Here is a 17704-nt window from a genome sequence, read left to right as displayed (position 1 = left end):
GAGTAGGAATAGGAGTTACCTACTGGTCCTAATACTACAGTGGTAATAGTCCTTGGAAATTATTCTATAATATTTAAAACAGAAGTGTTAGCAATCGATTTTTGCAATTTAGCAATTTTAGTAATTTAGATATGCGCTAAATATTTACTGTATCAAACAGTATAGCGACACTGAGTGTTGTGAGTTGGTAACAGATTCGAACTGCAAAAAGTCCCTTAAGCAACTGGCAGGCGTAACAAAGTATATTCTTTTTTGGGTGCTAGATTATAAAGGAACTAGTGATTTTGACCGTCGCATGCGACGGGAGATTTAATTAATTGCTATCTATACTCACTCATTAACTTAAAAAAAATAAAAACGGCGCTTAGCACTTAATTAAATTTAATTTGATTTAATCTATTTAATTTTATTTAATTTTAATTTAATTTTATTTAATTTTAATTAAATTTTAGTTTGGTAAAACGTTAAACGTCATTTTATTTTTAATCTTACCGTATAATTATAGCAACTTATATTTTTAGCAATTTTGCAAAAAAAATAATTACTAATTTAGTAGTAAAATATCCGAGTAAGGATGTTTGAATCATCAATTTGAACAATGAAGTAGCAATAAATCAACTGTATCGTTTCAAGAACAAAATATGATTGAACTGTCAGATGTTGGTAGTTCAGACTTCTTTCCTAGATGGCATAGTTAGTTACCCTACTGGACAAACAGTGTGACTTGTCGTCCTAGTCTTTTATATAGATAGATTCTTGGCAATCAGATTACTGATAGTCCTACCAAGTGGCGCTAGATATGGAAGAAATGCATTAACTATCATGGCTGCATAATATATAATTGTGTTGTTGCATTGCGAAAATCTAATATGATTTTAACCTAATTGGCATTTTTCATTATTTTGAAATCTGCGTATACCAATAATATTTAAATTTTTCTTTTAATAACTATGTATAAATCGATTTTTATACAGTCATACAATATTACTAAAATAGCATAGACATTTCCTACATGCAATCTGTTCCCAAATCTAACATTACTTTCATTTAAAAAAAAGTTCTACCGACATCTGTTGGATCTGATTTTTTTCGTACTATAGATGTTTTAGAAAATAAAATTTCAACATCTTTGGTCATATTAGTACTAGTAAAACACTGAAAAACCTTTTGGTAGCATTTTGACGCAATAAAACAGTTCATTACTTATCTCCTACACACATAACGCCAGAGTTAACAAGAAATAAAGAAATAGTAGGTTCAAACACCTAGTAATTGCAATGTAAAATAGGAATAATGAGCACATTATCATGTATTAGATACGCCATTGCTGAAATGGGTATGTAAGCGATATATATGGTGATTTGAATTTAGATATCTATCATAGTAACGAGGTGAATTTTTATATGTAGTAAGTTTTCTTGGTAGCGTCTTAAGGTATCTATTCTGAAATGTTATTATTATATTATTTTTTAACAATAAGATTAAAAAAAAGACAAAAAAGGGCAGAAAGTATATTAAAAAAAAATAAATTACCCGATATAAGAGAGTATCGAAGAACCCAATGACATAATTTGGAAAAACATTTCAAAGATGGGTACAAAAACATATGGGATAATCCAAAAAGCCATGATCTTGACGTTGTTGAATAAAATTAGGTCCGTGTTGGTCGCATTTGTTGTAAGTAGGGCACAAAAAACTAGCTTCTAACGACTTCTCACGGAAAATGAGAACACTGAGATGAGCTCTGGATCTCACTGCCAAACAACAAAATTATTCGGACAGCTCCTTTAAGGCTTGTTACACAGAAGGGGCGCTTTAGGCTCCGTTGTGTCACTGATTTTGTGAGATAAACGATAGTGAGTAGGATTTAAGCTCCATTTATACTCCATATAGTAATACTGGAAAGATACACCAATACGTCATTCTAACTAGAAAATTGTAGCATTTCGTTTTACCTCGTATATGCTAAAATACCGAAAAATACTCTCAATCTTTTTGCGTCGTCGAGATTGTTAATATAAACATTATCGAGTCTATTTATAATAATTTTAATTGCTATTCCGCCTGGAGATTTGGGCATCAAATAAACAGGAATCTTTCCGTTTATGTTTGTACCGATTTGGTGAGATGAGATCACGGTACAATGGACCGCGAAAGCAGTCAGTTTTATTGTTTGAGTCCGAATTTTCTTCTTAAAATTCTTTATCGTTTGGGGTTCGGGACAGATAAGATCTCGGCATATAGTTTTCAAAACCGGTAATTTTTTTGCTTAATTTCATGAGTTAAAAGGTGAATTTAAACTCAAAATGCTTTTTGGCAGTCTTTATTCAGTGAGTTAGTTAATCATCGTTCTGTTGGATGCAGTAGTTCATGAGGATAGTTTTGGAAAAGAGCGTTTCCAAAGAGAGTTTTGAAAAACCAGATCATTTGCAGTTTGTGTGGGACAGTGTGTTTGATTTGTATCCAATTCCAAGGTGATAAACTATCTTAATAATTTAAAAGGAAATGCAAAGCCAGTGACGCAAGGTTTTGTTAAATTTTTTTAAGTAAAATAAACATTTTTCATTAATATACAAAGATTTGCTTTCATGACAAATTAAAAAATTAGAAATGATGTGGAAGAAGACCTATAGATTCTAAGGGTCAAAAGATGGAGGGAAGCTGCCAGGAATCGACAGGAGTGGCGACTTCTTTGGGAGCAGGCCAAGATCCACAACGGATAGTCGAGCCACTTATGATGATGGTTATTACAATAGACAAACAACTCGATTTCTTAGATTTGAACGCCCAAATGTCATTGTAGAGAAACCACTTCACAGTGAACGAGGTACCATTCGGTGTGCTGTGCCGGGGCATAGGATTATTGATTCTTATTTCGTTGAAGATGAGAACGAGCATCCAGTTACTGTTAGCCAAGAGGATTACTTGAACATTATTACACCTTTTGTTTTTATTTATTTAGATTTACGAAATTTTCGTGCTGCGTACGAAATCTGCAGATGCATAGGGAACGGTCTCAATAGAATCTCGCAATTAGTCATAATGCTATTCGCTCCCTAGCCTTACTTCACGAACATTTTTAACCTGACCTGATGACCTGACATTTAGGACATATGGAAGGAATCAGTATAAATACTAAAGTCAAAAGTTCTGCCAGCAGAGATTGGAGAACTAGGATAAAAGATAATAACCTGTTTTCAATAACTGCAGCAGTCATACGTTATAAATATGTTGGATAATCTGCAAATTCTTTATAAAGCTTGTTTGCTCCGTAATGGTCCACATTTGGAATATAAATTAGGTAAATTAAAAAATAAATGTACTGTACAATTTCGGTACTGTTTATTTTGGCGACTACTGTACTTGAATACTCTTTCTTGTATCAAAATGACTCCTAAATCCGAACGAAGTATTACTTATTTTCTTTTCTAATATCCTTTATATTATACTACTAGGGCGGTCAGATAAGTATTTAGCCTACAAAAGAAAAACACAAAATTTGGAAAAGTGGCGATTTATTTCTGAACATAGTCTACTTTTAGCTCCACATATTTGACCCAGCGACGCTCCAACTTTTTTAACCCGTCTGAAAAATACGTTTTCTCGAGGTCTGCAAAGTAGGGTTTCGTAGCGGCGATGACTCCTGTTTCAATTTAAATTTCTGACAGGCAAGTACCTTTTTCAGGTTTGGAAACAAAAAGAAGTCACACGGGGCCAAATATAGAGAATATAGTGGATGGGGCAACAGTTCCTATCCTAATTCGACCAATTTTGCCATGGCGACGAAGGAGGAATGAGTCGGTCCGTTGTCATGGTGGAAGAGCACTTTTTTCTTCGCTAAATGAGATTGTTTTTTCTGCAATTTAGTGCCTAATAATTCTACGTAGTAGAGCTCTGTAGCCATTACCTTTCCGGTCGGTAGGATAGTTTCGCCTCCTTCGAAGCACGTTCGCCGGGTGCCGCCACTTTTTGAAATGTTTTTTGGTCTATGGTATGTACCAATGGCTTCATGTTTTGTCATTGGTTGCGAAACGACGTAGAAACTTCTTAGGCTCATGCTTAAATAGGTCTCAGTGTTAAGCTTGTTGTCCGGAGTGAGCAAACGCTGCAATAATCACGGACAGCTTTGTCATGCCTAAAATTTCATGCAGGATATGACATACTCGCTCTTTTGATATGCTTATTGTCTCAGCTATCTCGCGTACCTTCAGTCGGCGGTCTGTCACTATGGGATCGTGGACTTTTGTCACATTATCCTCCGTGGTAGCCGATTTTGGGGCACCTGGGAGTAGCTCATCAAAAACCGACGTGCGACCACGGTTAAACCAATTTTTGATGGTTGCCATTGAAGGAGAAGGGTCACCGTACAGAGCATCCAAGCGCTCTTTGATTTGACTGTACGATTTTAGAACAAGAAGTGAATCTCCGAGAAATACTGTTCTTTTTCTATTTTTCTAAAATCCGCGGACACGCCCTCTTTCACACGCGGTCGAAACAAAACTACAAGTCTGATTCGCCTGAAATTTTGACATTAGCCGTCTACGAGAATGTATTACATGAGAGTAGATTTCTCTTGAGATAGTGGCGTCATCGGGCGGTGAGGTTCAGCACTTATCGGACCGTCTACGTATGTACTACTCGCAGGTATATCTTTAAAAACGTGACACATCTGACTTATTGTTCGGTAAACACTGAAAACCGATGCACTGTATAATATCTTTGGTATTGTGACAAAACGATGGTGACAATTTATGTCAATCAGGTGCTAATAGCTCCATGTCATAAATTCTGTTAAAGATCATACAGTGTCTTAATTCCATTAACTTTAGTATTTTAACATTCACCTTAACTTCAACTTCTGTTATAAATTATAATAATAATATACCTGTCAAGTTAATTGTTGTATTGTATTCTTCTCCTTTATCTTCAAATAATTTAGAAATGTAGTTTTTCCACAATTTTAACTGTTGTTTAATATTTGTTCGTAGTCCGTGCTCATTTTTGTCTTTTATATTTTGAGATGATTCTTTTTATTTGTGGCCAGTGATCTCTTTTAATTTCTTATGGCACATTTTTCAATTTCATCACATTCTCTTCTGTGAAATTATGTTTTTTCATATCTTATATTCCGTCTGATTTTTGAGTAAATCGTTTGTATTCGTTCTTATCGTTAAAAAGGTATGATATCTTTAGAAAGATACAACAAATATATCTTTATTTTTATTATTCTATAGCCACAATTAAATTTTATTCCTCGTTCCAGCAGTTCCTTTCTTATTTATTCGTTTATTCTTTCTTTATTTTGTCTGTTGACTCTGACGGAATAATATAGTAACCTAATGGATTACCATGTACAAATTTGGTTTACCAAATATAACGATCCGTGTTAAATTTGCATTAGGATACAAAAGAATATATACTATAATATAAGCAAGAAACATGGACAAATATTGCGAAGCGTATAGCAAAGATAAAGGCGCAGAGGTGAGAAAGATCCTAAAAGAAATCCTAAAACTAGATACTAACATATGGAATATATCAACAAGAAGTGATAGGAAACAATAAATAAATGGGGGGTGGGGCAATTTGGTCAAATTTGGGAAACAATGCATATCTTGCTGGATTGGGAAATATTAATAAACGTGCATACTTATTTTCAACGGTAAACAATACAGGTTTATTAAAGAGAAGAAATATATGTGTATACTATTTTTATTATTCTTCCATCCATAAGTCTTTTGTCGCATTCACTAGAAAAGTTATGCTCATGTTACAGTAATGTAGTATTCCACTAAAAGAAATTGCGTGCTTAAGCCCAGAAATAAGTAGTTCTTTTTCAATTATAAAAGATTTTAGTCAAATAAAATCTGGCTCCTAATCTAATATTTTTTTAAAAGCTTCCAAATGATTTAAATTGGTATATCTTGTTATCTTTAATAACTGTAAAATATTGGTTTTAGTTGTTAAGTGCATAATATTAAGAATTATGGATTCTAAGCTATTATTACGGTTTTAAAACATTTTGGAAAGAGCTCATTAGTTACATTTTGTTTTAAGTAAATAACTGTACAATCTATCGCAGTTATCATATATCTTCGAAATAGGAAATTATAATCAATGAAATTTATATGAATTATCTGCTTATATATTTTTAAAAAGAAAAATTTTCTTTAATAAACATTGTATATTTGTTTAAAGCAAAATGATTATTGACATTGACATGACATTTCTTTTTTATTATTGTTTAAGCACTAATTGTTAGGTTATAAGCTGATCAGAGCCGATCCTAGGGAGTTGGCCGCCCGCGTGCGAAGCCCTAATGTGCTGCCCATTTCTAAAAAATGTTTTTCATATTACGCCTCCCTCATATTTTTTTTAATTTATTTAATAAACACTGGCAAAAAAATAAACAAAAGTTTATTTTTTTTACAGTAAAAAAATACTTTTCCAAGATATGAAACCAAAATAAAATCTTTGACATAATAATAGACATTAACAACATTCTGTAATGAATTTGACTATTACTTGATGGAAGTTCATTTTATCTAGCAATAAAACACTGAAAATTTTTGTTTTCAACACTTCCACAAATTTTTATTATAAATAATTATCACTACAGTTGTTTCGGCAGAATGTCTTTCTCAAGTGAACTAGTGCACAAGAGCCAAAAAAAGCACTTACACAGTGGGGCATATAAACTTACATGTGGCGACTGCTCAAAAACTTACATCGGTCAAAAGCGTAGAACCTTACAAACGGATGGCAGAACACAAATGGGCTTTCAATAATAGAAAAACAGATTCTACTTACGCACTTCACCTTCTAGATCATTATCATTGGTTTAATAACCAATTTTAAATTCTTCACATTTAAAATAAAGGCCTTAAGCTATCATTATTAGAATCCATGGAAATTAACAAATTAAAAAATACAGATATAATTCTGAATGACCAACTTAAGACAAACAGTTCTCCCCTCCTCAACTTATTTAGTTAAAGACTATAAAATGTTGGACACATAACAAAAATAGCTAACTTGAGAAAGGCACTCTGCCGAAACAGCTGTAGAGATAATTATTTATAATAAAAATTTGTGGAAGTGTTGCAAACAAAAGTTTTCAGTGTTTTATTGATTGATTAACAACAGTATTCACTCTTTTGAATATCTGAAGAAATACGTAATTTCCCTAAGAGAATACTCTCCTTGGAGATTAAGGGGAGTAATTAATAAAGTCAACTTTCTCAATAAAGTTAATTTTTAGTAGCCTGAGCGTAGAGTTTCAGTTTAGTTTTGATTACTACCATATTAAAAACTGGAACAGGTTTTTTTCCGTAACAAGATTAAACGGTTTCATATTCATTATCATCATCATCATTCTGACTTTATCCCCCTATATGGAATATGGATACTGGCCTTTGATAGAAATTCCCCCCAGTCCCTATCGCCTACATTCCGTCAAGCGCCTATTTCTGTTTCTCAGATATTTGTCAAGGTTATAAAGGAAACCTGTTCCCCAATGAGTCTATTTGATACAATTTTTTGTTTATAATGAAAGCAACGTTTTCAAAAAAATACAAAATAATAAATAACGTGATACTGCTATCCTAATTATACTATTGTGACTTACCCTTCTGTCTTCATCTTGTAGTAAAACTTGGATAACATCTTGGCACGTTGTTTCTTCTGTTAATCCTGATACCCATCTTTGTTCCCCTCGCACCCATATTGGTAATTCTTCACCGCTGCTAATACTGTCTCGATCAGAGTCGTATGATGTTTGGGTTTTGGAGTCGTTTAGACACATCATTTTACTGTAATAAAAACAAAACAATTTTTAGTAACCTTAGTATGGAACTCAAATATTGAATATATTTTTATAAAGGAATGAAAGTTTTTAAGATCAATGTTTTGTAATTTTTGTAATGATCAGTTCTTTTTTGAGATAACGGAACATAAAATAGAGTTATTTCTTTCTGACTACTTTAATTACAATAGATGTTATCAAAGTTAATGCGGTAATGAATGATAATGTAATTAATGAGGATGATGATGAGGATGGTCAATGAGGATGATAGAAATATGCTTTATAGTCACTGAAAATTGTACAATTTTATGGACAAAGCTTACAAAGAGTCAGAAAATAACAATAACAATTTCAATTTACTGAAATTATATAAATCGTCAATATCACAAAATAAAAGATAATAAAATAAACAATTTATTGCAAAATTTAAATAAATTGCAAATTGAATAATAAAACCTTACGAACTAATCAGTTGAAGTTGCTACATATGTTGAATGCCCAAATATAGCTAAAAATACTTAAGTTACTGGTACACAAACGTACTGTAATTTCTTAGTTATTTATTAACAAACTCTTAAGGCCCGTTTTCACGCTACGTCTTATTGTACGTTTTGTTGGATAGGACAAATCCTATACAATAAAACGTGGCATGTAAACAGCAAAACGTACGTCTTGTCGAATCGAAATGAAATCCAAGGTCAGATCGTAGAAATGATGGTAGAAGCATAGTTTTGCGAGAACTGATAGGATAAAACGTTACGTGAAAATAAATGTTCAGACAAGTCGTCCGATCTTCACTTATTTGACGACTAGTTCCACTGCAGTTCGTTTCATTTTTCCCAAAAAAAGCCTAATAATATCAGATTTGCGGCAATGCATCCACGATTTTCTCGGGGAATTTATTGAATTGTATATAAGTTTTTAAGTAGTTCTGTTTTAAAACCAAGTAGATTGCATTACAGGTTTCAGGAATTATTTGGCTTAACGCTGGTTTGGATATTATGATTGTGAACTCCAAGTCCTTGACGCTGCGTCCTGTTGTAAAATATCTGAGAGTTGCTGTGAGTCTTTTATGGGGTGTAATGGCTTTTCTCATGAGGTGTCTTATTTCAATATGTATGGTGTTACCAACTCTAGCAATTGACAATAGGCTGAGGTGTCCATTCGCAAATAATTGCGCCAGTCATCTGGTTCGCCTCTTTTACTAACGAGACGTGGGAATACTGGCTTCTTTTTAGAAGCCCACTCTCTTGATTATCTTGTCTTTTCCCTCTTCATCCCCTTTTTCCTCAGTCGTAGTATCTTTATAGTTGAAAAAATAAAAGAAAGCAGCCGTGTTTCCTCCATAATAAAAAAAAAACACTAAACAAACTTCACACAACTCAAGACTCTGAATTAGAAATGAGGTAGAAAACGGAAGGAAAAACGTAGTGTGTATACACTGGACAAAACGTACATTTTGTCGTACGTTTTATATGACCCACAAAACGTACAATAAGACGTAGTGTGAAAACGGGCCTTTATAGTGAATAATATGGTCTTTCAAATAGATACGATTTTGTCATTATACGGAACTTGGAGAAATATATTGTAGATTTAAGTTAAGTTGAAAATGGAGTTGGTTGTATTTTTTTGCAGAATATGATATAGATTTCTTTACTAACTTAGTGGACGGACTCAGAAAATAAACATCAAAGGTTGAATATTTGGCGGAGTGGTTTTAATTAGGTGTTGCTAGAAAAACATGTAGGTATTAACGAATTAAGCAAGCAGTTTCTAAAATAATATATACAGAGGGAAGCGTTAAAATCCCGGTATTTTGAAGTAGCTTCTGCAATGTGTTTGTTTTTCTGAAGTCAAACAGATATTGCTCATTTTTGTAATTTAAAAATTACATTAAGTTGGGTAGCTCTACTAGAACCCCAAAATGAAAGACCATATCGAAGATGAGACTAGAACAAACAAAAATATGTTTCTTTTGGAAGATGCTAAATTGATTTCCACAGAAATACATCTTACTGCGTAGCAGGCTGAAGCTAGTTTCTTACTTAACAAATCGATCTGAAGGGACTATTGATATGATCGGTAATTGACGGAGCTCTTTGATATATCTTACATTTTCTTTTATCATCTTCGTTGGTGTGAAGATACACGTTACGTTATGTTTATTAAGCTAGAGCTAAGCATTTTTGAGTATTAACAGGTTTGCTACAGCTATTTAAGATATCGCATTGCAAGTTGTTAATACATTTGATTTATTATACATACTAAACCTATAAATAAGCAATATCAAAATATTGATTTTTTTTTGTTTAAATTCCTTCTCTCTATTCGGATTGCCCAATATTTTCCTCTCATAATTCTCGTTATTCATCTCTGTTGTTTGTAAGACGTTTCCACATTGACCCTGCAGTTTTTTTAATATCGTCGCTCCATCGTATTTGCGGTCTTCCTCGTGGTCTTTTGGCTTCATATGGCCGCCAATTCCCGATTTCTTTATTATATCGACCATCCTTAAGACGTTCGTTATGTCCAGCCCATTTCCATTTCAGTTTAGCTGCCTCTTCGACAGCATCTTTTACTTTTGTTCTATTACGAATGTCTTCATTGGTTTTATGGTCTTTAAGCGAGATACCCAGCATCTGTCGTTCCATAGCTCTCTGAGCTCTAGAGTTTTTCTGATCTTCTCCGTGTTTATTTTAGTGAATGTCCAGGTTTGAGCTCCATATGTAAGTACAGGTAGGATACAGGAATTAAACACATTGGTGTTTTGGTGGTTTTTTTAAGTACGTATGAGAGTCTTCCGAATGCTGCTCATCCCATTTTTACACGTCTGCTTATTTCGGTAGTCTGATTGTCTTTGCTTACCTTTTTGACCTATTATTACCTACTATGATGACGTTACCTATTTTGACCCAGATATGTATATTTCTCTACGTTTTCTATCTCTGTCCCTTGGATGTTTATCATAGATTTGTCATCTTTGTTTGACATTAGTTTAGTTTTGCTGAAATTCATTTTCAGTCCTTTTTTTTAGGGATTCTGTGTGTAGCTCCTCAATCATCATATTCAGTGCATTCCACGTGTCGGCTATTAGTACTACATCATCTGCGTATCTAAGATGGTTCAAGTATATTCCGCTAATAGGGATTCCCTTATTTTCCTAGTCTATTGACTTGCAGATATCTTCTAGGGCAGTTGTAAATAATTTTGGATATATTGTGTCGTGTATTGTGATAAATATTGATATCGTTAGTAAAATCACATAAAATCAAGATTTCAGGTTAAATGAACAATTATTATAAACCTTTTTTTAAGTCATGGATAATCATCGTCATAATTACTTTTATAAATCACTGTTGGAAATATACGGTTTTTCCACGCTGATGTCCATGTATCATTTACCTATGTTGTGAAATTTTTCCACGAAAGTAAAATACCCCGTTTCTTATATGTAACTTTCAATAAACTATCAGTTATTACTGTTAGGCATTTTTTCGAGTTTCTAGTCTTTTCTTGTAGTATTAAGTCATCTTCGGCTATTATTCAATTCAAGCAGAATATCGTTATATCTGTATATTGTTGTAACTAGATAGATAGGTATTTCTAACAACACGTCAAAGACAATAAGTGGACTGTCGATATAAAAAAACTGTGAGTTTACTCTACTCTAAAAATACTGTGAGTCTACTCTAAAAATATGGACTTGTGTATCTTTTTAAATATTCTTTTAGTCTTTTTACTACAATTTATAGTCCGAGAGCTAGACCAGAGGTAGAACATTTTGGGGATGTATTTGAACATTATGAGAATGCTAAGTAAAATATGTGTGCAACCAACTTTACTCCTCTTAAGTACCTTTTCGGTTGAGGTTAGCCATCAATATGGCAAATTTCCTATTGTAAGTCCACTCTCCCAAGTGAAATGATAAAGCGAGGAGGCGAATATGCCATAAAATCTTCAAAAACTATTTGTAATACCTGCCGCTTTAAAGAAATTACACCAGAAAAATGAAAAAGTGGCATTATGATAATGCTGCAAAAAACGAGATGAAAATAATTACTAACAGACTCTGACCTAAGCTAGATTTTTACCAGCCATAGAGCAAGCCGGATTTAGAAGTGACTTTATAAAGGAATGATCACCAACAAGTAATTAAGTTATAGAATACAATAAGTCATTAATATTAATATTTGTAGACTTGTAGAAAGCAGTGGGGTCCAGCATAGCTCCATGTTAAGAGGCTATTTCAGGGTGCATTATTGATCATAAATACACAACTTTTCTTCGGAACAAATATAATAGTGCAACAGCTGCAGTAAGAATGTACTATTGCAGACGTTTGCAGACGACATAGTCCTTATTGCAGACCGGGCATATCATGCCTGTCAGCTTCTTTAAGTCAGAGCTCTCCTACACGAGTCGGCTTAAAATTAACTTTTCCCAAACACAATACATGACAAACCTTGTACTGCCAAAAACATTACAACTAATGGAACGATAGATATCCTATAGTAAATGAGGTATGCCAATTATGAATCTGTACTTAGTGTTTTTCCTGCACGTCAGGTTTTCAGGCAAACTGTGTTTGAAATTTTTCACAGGGACCACCAAAAATACTAAGAAAATATTTATTGAATATATATTTAGAAAATTGCACTGAAACTTAAGTTGCTCGTAAAAATAACAGTCTAATGTACTTTAGACAAGTGTTGGTTTTTTTAATATAACCGTTCTCTTTTTCCCTAAAAACTGCGTTTTTTAGTTTTATTTTTGTGGATTTTTGTGAGCGAGTCCCTCTTAAAGGTCGATTGGTAATCAGACGTCGGTCTAATATCTCATCATCCTTGGTAACGTGGCTCCATCTCCTTTATGTTTTGATGGAACCTCTCTCCCTATTACTCGATGACAGCTCCAAGATTTTCGAGTAAAATAGTCAATGTGGCAATTCAGAAAATGAAGTTTGATGTTCATATTGCATCCCAGTTTTTTTTTATAATTTTCGACCATGTTGGCTACAAGTTCTTTATGGTGTGGAGACTTTCATTGTCTGACAGTTTGTCATTGTATTTTAGAAGAATCTGTCCGATTTTAAGGTTTGAATTTAAGGAACTACAAAAATTTCTCCTCTAAGTTTAGCTTCAGAAAGTGCAAGAAATTTGTGGTGCAGTTATTTAAAGCAGTCACGTTGCTTTGACAAATTGCTTCATCAATCCTTACTTTATTTGAAGGGGTTCAAAGATTTCATTTTAGGCCAACTAATGCATCATTCTGCACATTTTTTTTAATCCGGTCGTTCTCTAACTGACCAATCTTTCTTAACGTAATGTAAATTTCTCGACGTCCCCACTCACAGAAAAAACATGGATACTTTGTGAATCCAGACTGCTGATCCAAAAGCATGGATATTATTTTGAGGTCTTCATAGAGCTGCCAGCAATATTTGCGATACATTATTTTATTAAACAACAGCTCAAGATTCTCATACGTTTCTTTGACATGCACTACGTATGCAACAAGTACCGAGGCATAAGTATTACCATTGTGCAACAAGACACCCTTTAAACTTCTCTTAGAAGAATCAATAAATAACCACCACGATGTGAAATCGTAATTGTCAACTCCCAGTTTCATGATCTCTTCAGAAATATTATTACAATATACCAGTGAATCCTCTTAAGAGAAATATTCCGCGAACTCTGTTTCACGATACCTATACCGTCATCATTAGTCGTGATCCTAAAATTTGTGCAGCATTCTTCGATGGGCCCAAGTCTCTCACTAATTCATGTAGTTCAACTTGGATACTGAGATTGACCTATATCAGGAATGAATTCGTCTTCATTGGTTTTTTGTTTAAACTTTCATCTGATTGCAGTTGGATGGTATGAAGAAAAGGTGGAGGAATGGGGATTCCTGGTCTATGAGGTACAGGTCATCTAACTAATGGTAAATCAGGAGATCCTTGGCATTGTAGGACCAAAAGTAACAGTCGTCTCCAGTGTCTTTTGGCTCCAGTGTCTTTGGTCAATTGGTGATCAATTGCCGATGCAGTCTTGTCATTGAAATAAACATAAACATATTACATATTGTGTACCAAAACGTTTTCTATGAATATATTAAGTATTTTAAAGAAATAATGTTAATGCAATTTCTGAAATATCAATTAAATACTTCTTTGCTTTAGTACAAAATATCTCACGTTACGGGTTCAAAACAAATTCACATCAGAATCAACGTAGCCGTATTAGCTTTATCAAATTATAAAAGAATATATCAAAACACCAAAAATCATGTCTGTGTAATTAAAGAAAATCAAGTTATCAAATCGCTTGTAATGGATTAGTTTTGGATCCAAAAAAAGTAAAGTATGTAATGTATAGTTATACAATTATCATGAAATTGCTTCTCATTATTAGTGAATGGGTGTAATAATGTAGTTCTAAGTACAGCAGACATAAATAAAAAAAAGTCTAATATGCTACTATGCTAATCTGAATATTTGCTCCTGGTTATGTATCCATAATTAACACCGAATGTGTATTTATGATATTAAAGTCATTAAATTTCTGTCAGAAACAACATATACTTAAGTTTATATAAACGTGTAATATGCGCCCAACCAACCAAGGAATGTTGACTTTTTAAAACGCACTACTAGTGAATTAAATCGCAAAGGAAGAGATAATGTGGACAGAAAATGTAACTGTTAGTAAATTTTATTGGCTTTTAAGTACTAAATAATCTCCATTATTTGTCACTTACTCAAATGTGAATAGTATGTAGGTGTATGTACCAGCACGCACATATATCCTTTATCCATAACTAGTTAATTGTTATATTTATTAACAGCATTAATCGAAGAATTGAAAAAAAAATCAGCGAGACAAAACATTGCTTCGGAAATGCCCTTAGAATAAAAAAAGCCTTATTTACCATGAATTTGTTGGTCCAAAGGTGCATGGATATAATCAACCAATGTATGTCTGCTTTTTAGACTAGAAAAAAACATTTATTAAAATCAAACACAACCACCTGCTATAACTATTCTAACGAAAATTCTAAGATAAAAGTGAATGGACAACCTATCAAAAATTTAAGATACGGTGATGATACGAAAACTGATAGCGGAATGTGGCAAAGATCTACAGCAACTAGTAAATCTAGTTGTGGAACACAGTCAAGAAAGGTCTCTGAATATGAAAAAAAAAAATGAATATATAGTGATCACTAAATTACAACAATGACAAGAGGGCCGAATGATCCACACAGAACAAATAAAATAAGTCCAAAAATACAAATATTTAGGATCAATACTAAAGAAATCCAATCAAGAATCGGACAAGCAAGATTTGTCGATTGGATTAGGAGTTAGACTTTTGAGGTCTTACATGTTCTCTGAGATGTGGTCATATCGTAGAATGCTCAAAATATCATGGGTTCAACGCTTCTCAAACATAGAAGTCTTCAACAGAATAGGTCAAGGCTTCTCTCAAAAAGAGAAAACTTGAATATCTGAAGCATATAATGAGAGGAAGCAGATACTGGATACTGCAGTTAATACTCAATGGAAAGATGATAACTTGGTAGGAAGAAATATTTATGGCTCCAAAATCTTCGTCAATGGACTGATTTATCAGCAGATGCTGTGTTACATGCTGCGCAATATCGAGAACAATATTGGCAAATAGTCATGGAAGCTACCCACGCCTAATTTGGACACGGTACTCAAAGAAGAAGATGTTCTCTGTGCTGTTGTATGGAGTAGAATCTAAAGAAACAGATCGCCGATTGATTGGCTTTCAAAATATGGTCTTACAGAAGAATGCTTAGAATAAGCTGGGTGGACAGAATTACAAACGATGTAGTATTGAAGAAAATGAGAAAACAAAAAGAAGTCTCAAACAATTTCAAAATTAGAAAGTTGCAATATTTGGGCAAGTCTGATGTGATTTAAGCTAAAGACTCTAAAAAACTACCCGATAAGTACATGAGGAATGGTGCATTGGTTAAATCTCAGGTATATATTATTATATATCAGGGATAATATTAGTATAGAGTAGGATTCTCAGAAACGGCACTGCAAAATTTTAGAGGATAAAACGTTTAGGAAAACCAATAGGTGATGTTTGATGTATTTCTCAATATAGAGGAAGCATTCGATAACACACCTCACGAAGCACTCACAAGGGCGATATGGCTGAAAGAGATAGACGAAACAAACTGCAGGTGGATAAACTGCTAAAGTGGAGTGTAGGATAGGCAACAATACAGAGGGATACAGTGTCAGCACAGGTAATAAGCTATCCACAGTGGAATTATTTTCTCTCTTGTGAAATCTGGTTATGGATGGGTTGATAACTAGCTCAGCAATGGGAGACAACAACGGCATATTTAGTGAGACACTTGGAGATAGAATGCAATAGGCTCTGGCTGTTGTTACAGAATTAACTTCAAACGTAGGGCTCAACATAAAACCTCAGAAGTTCAAAATTATCAATTTAACCAGAAAGGTAGATTTAGAGAGATTAAGAGGGTCTAATCCACCTTAATCCCTCTAAAGCTGAATGGTACAAATTTAAATTTGCCGAGTGAAGTACAGTATATTTCCCAATGATTAGCTGATAATCCAAAAGTCTGAAAATGGGCTACAAAGAACTATTTAATATCATATAAAAATAAAAATTGACGATCACTCTCTAGAACAACTGAATTATTTTAATTACCTGAAATGTTAAACAAGTTTCGATAAAGATTAACATATTGATCACCAAATTGACAGGTTTTAGTATTTGTGAAATAATTTACAGAACATGGAAAAACAAGACAAGAAACGATACAATGGTCAAACTTAACAAAACAATAGGTATAATAATAGGTGTTTCATGAGTGTCAAACCATGTCTCGTAAAGATAAATTATTGGTCGATCTTCTGTACGGTACTTTCTTATGGAAGTTATATATTCAGTACGCCACTTTTGTAAACGATGGGACTCCATAAGCACTTGCCTTTTGTCAATTGTACGATATCTGAAGCCCATTTTAGACAAAATCCTCCAAAGACTAATGCGGCTACAGTTTATTTGTGTGTCATCATTAGTAAGCCGTTGTTTTAAAGCATCTAATGTAGGTATCTGTTGCTCTTCGTACATTGTGTAAATTTTTCGTCTTATTAAGTCCTTATCACTTTCGTCAATACATTTGGTAGAACCGGCATCCTTACGCTTCCTTCTTGACTTAATGGGATTTGATGTAATTCTTTTCACTGTGGTTAGAGGTATTTTCGTTAAATCAGATATTTCACTGGCAGCAGTATTAGCAGTAAGTCCTCTTGTAAGTAAAGAACTATATATTGTTTTTACGATTTCTCTAGCGTCAGCAGATAAATGCTTTTCTTTGCTGGAACACTGAAAGAAGCACCATCAATGTTTTTCCACGGACGCCACATAATGCTGTTTTATAGGTATAAATAGGTATAACACTGGTAACACTTTCAACTAAATGAAACAAAATGTATATTTAAAAATTTCTCATCGGTTTTATATACTTTTACAAATTACACAGAATAGAGGGAACCTGTATAATTATTCCAGGAAATACTTAACGATCAACAAATTTATTGTGGTCATTAAAAGATCAACCATTGATAGTGAAACTCACTGTTAAAATGTTTACAACTTTATGAAATAAAATGTATTCTAATCGTTTTTATAATTTTATACGATTTTTTAATCGTTTTTATATTACCAGGAATCTATTATACAAACAAGATAACGACACTCCACAGTAGCTTCAATTTTACCTGAATACTTACCTGCTCAACTAATGTTGACTAAGCTGGGGTACTTGCGGTCGGGTTTTATTGCAATCATTAAGCACTCAACCATTTTTCGTGAAATA

At 33.4% G+C, this 17704-nt stretch overlaps 1 protein-coding gene across 2 annotated transcripts in view; it reads right to left on the bottom strand.

Annotated features, from left to right (window-relative positions):
* LOC140439882 (uncharacterized) overlaps positions 1–17704 on the bottom strand; it is a 284930-nt gene that overhangs the window by 16871 nt on the left and 250355 nt on the right. For both annotated transcript variants that reach the window (XM_072530053.1, XM_072530052.1), the window contains one exon: positions 7628–7811. In XM_072530053.1, coding sequence (XP_072386154.1) covers positions 7628–7807 — 180 coding nt within the window. In that variant the 5' untranslated portion in view covers positions 7808–7811. The remainder of the gene's footprint in view (positions 1–7627; positions 7812–17704) is intronic.

The sequence above is a fragment of the Diabrotica undecimpunctata genome, chromosome 4 (genome assembly GCF_040954645.1).
Source record: "Diabrotica undecimpunctata isolate CICGRU chromosome 4, icDiaUnde3, whole genome shotgun sequence".
Lineage (NCBI taxonomy): Eukaryota > Metazoa > Arthropoda > Insecta > Coleoptera > Chrysomelidae > Diabrotica > Diabrotica undecimpunctata.
This window is presented reverse-complemented; position numbering and strand designations above follow the sequence as displayed.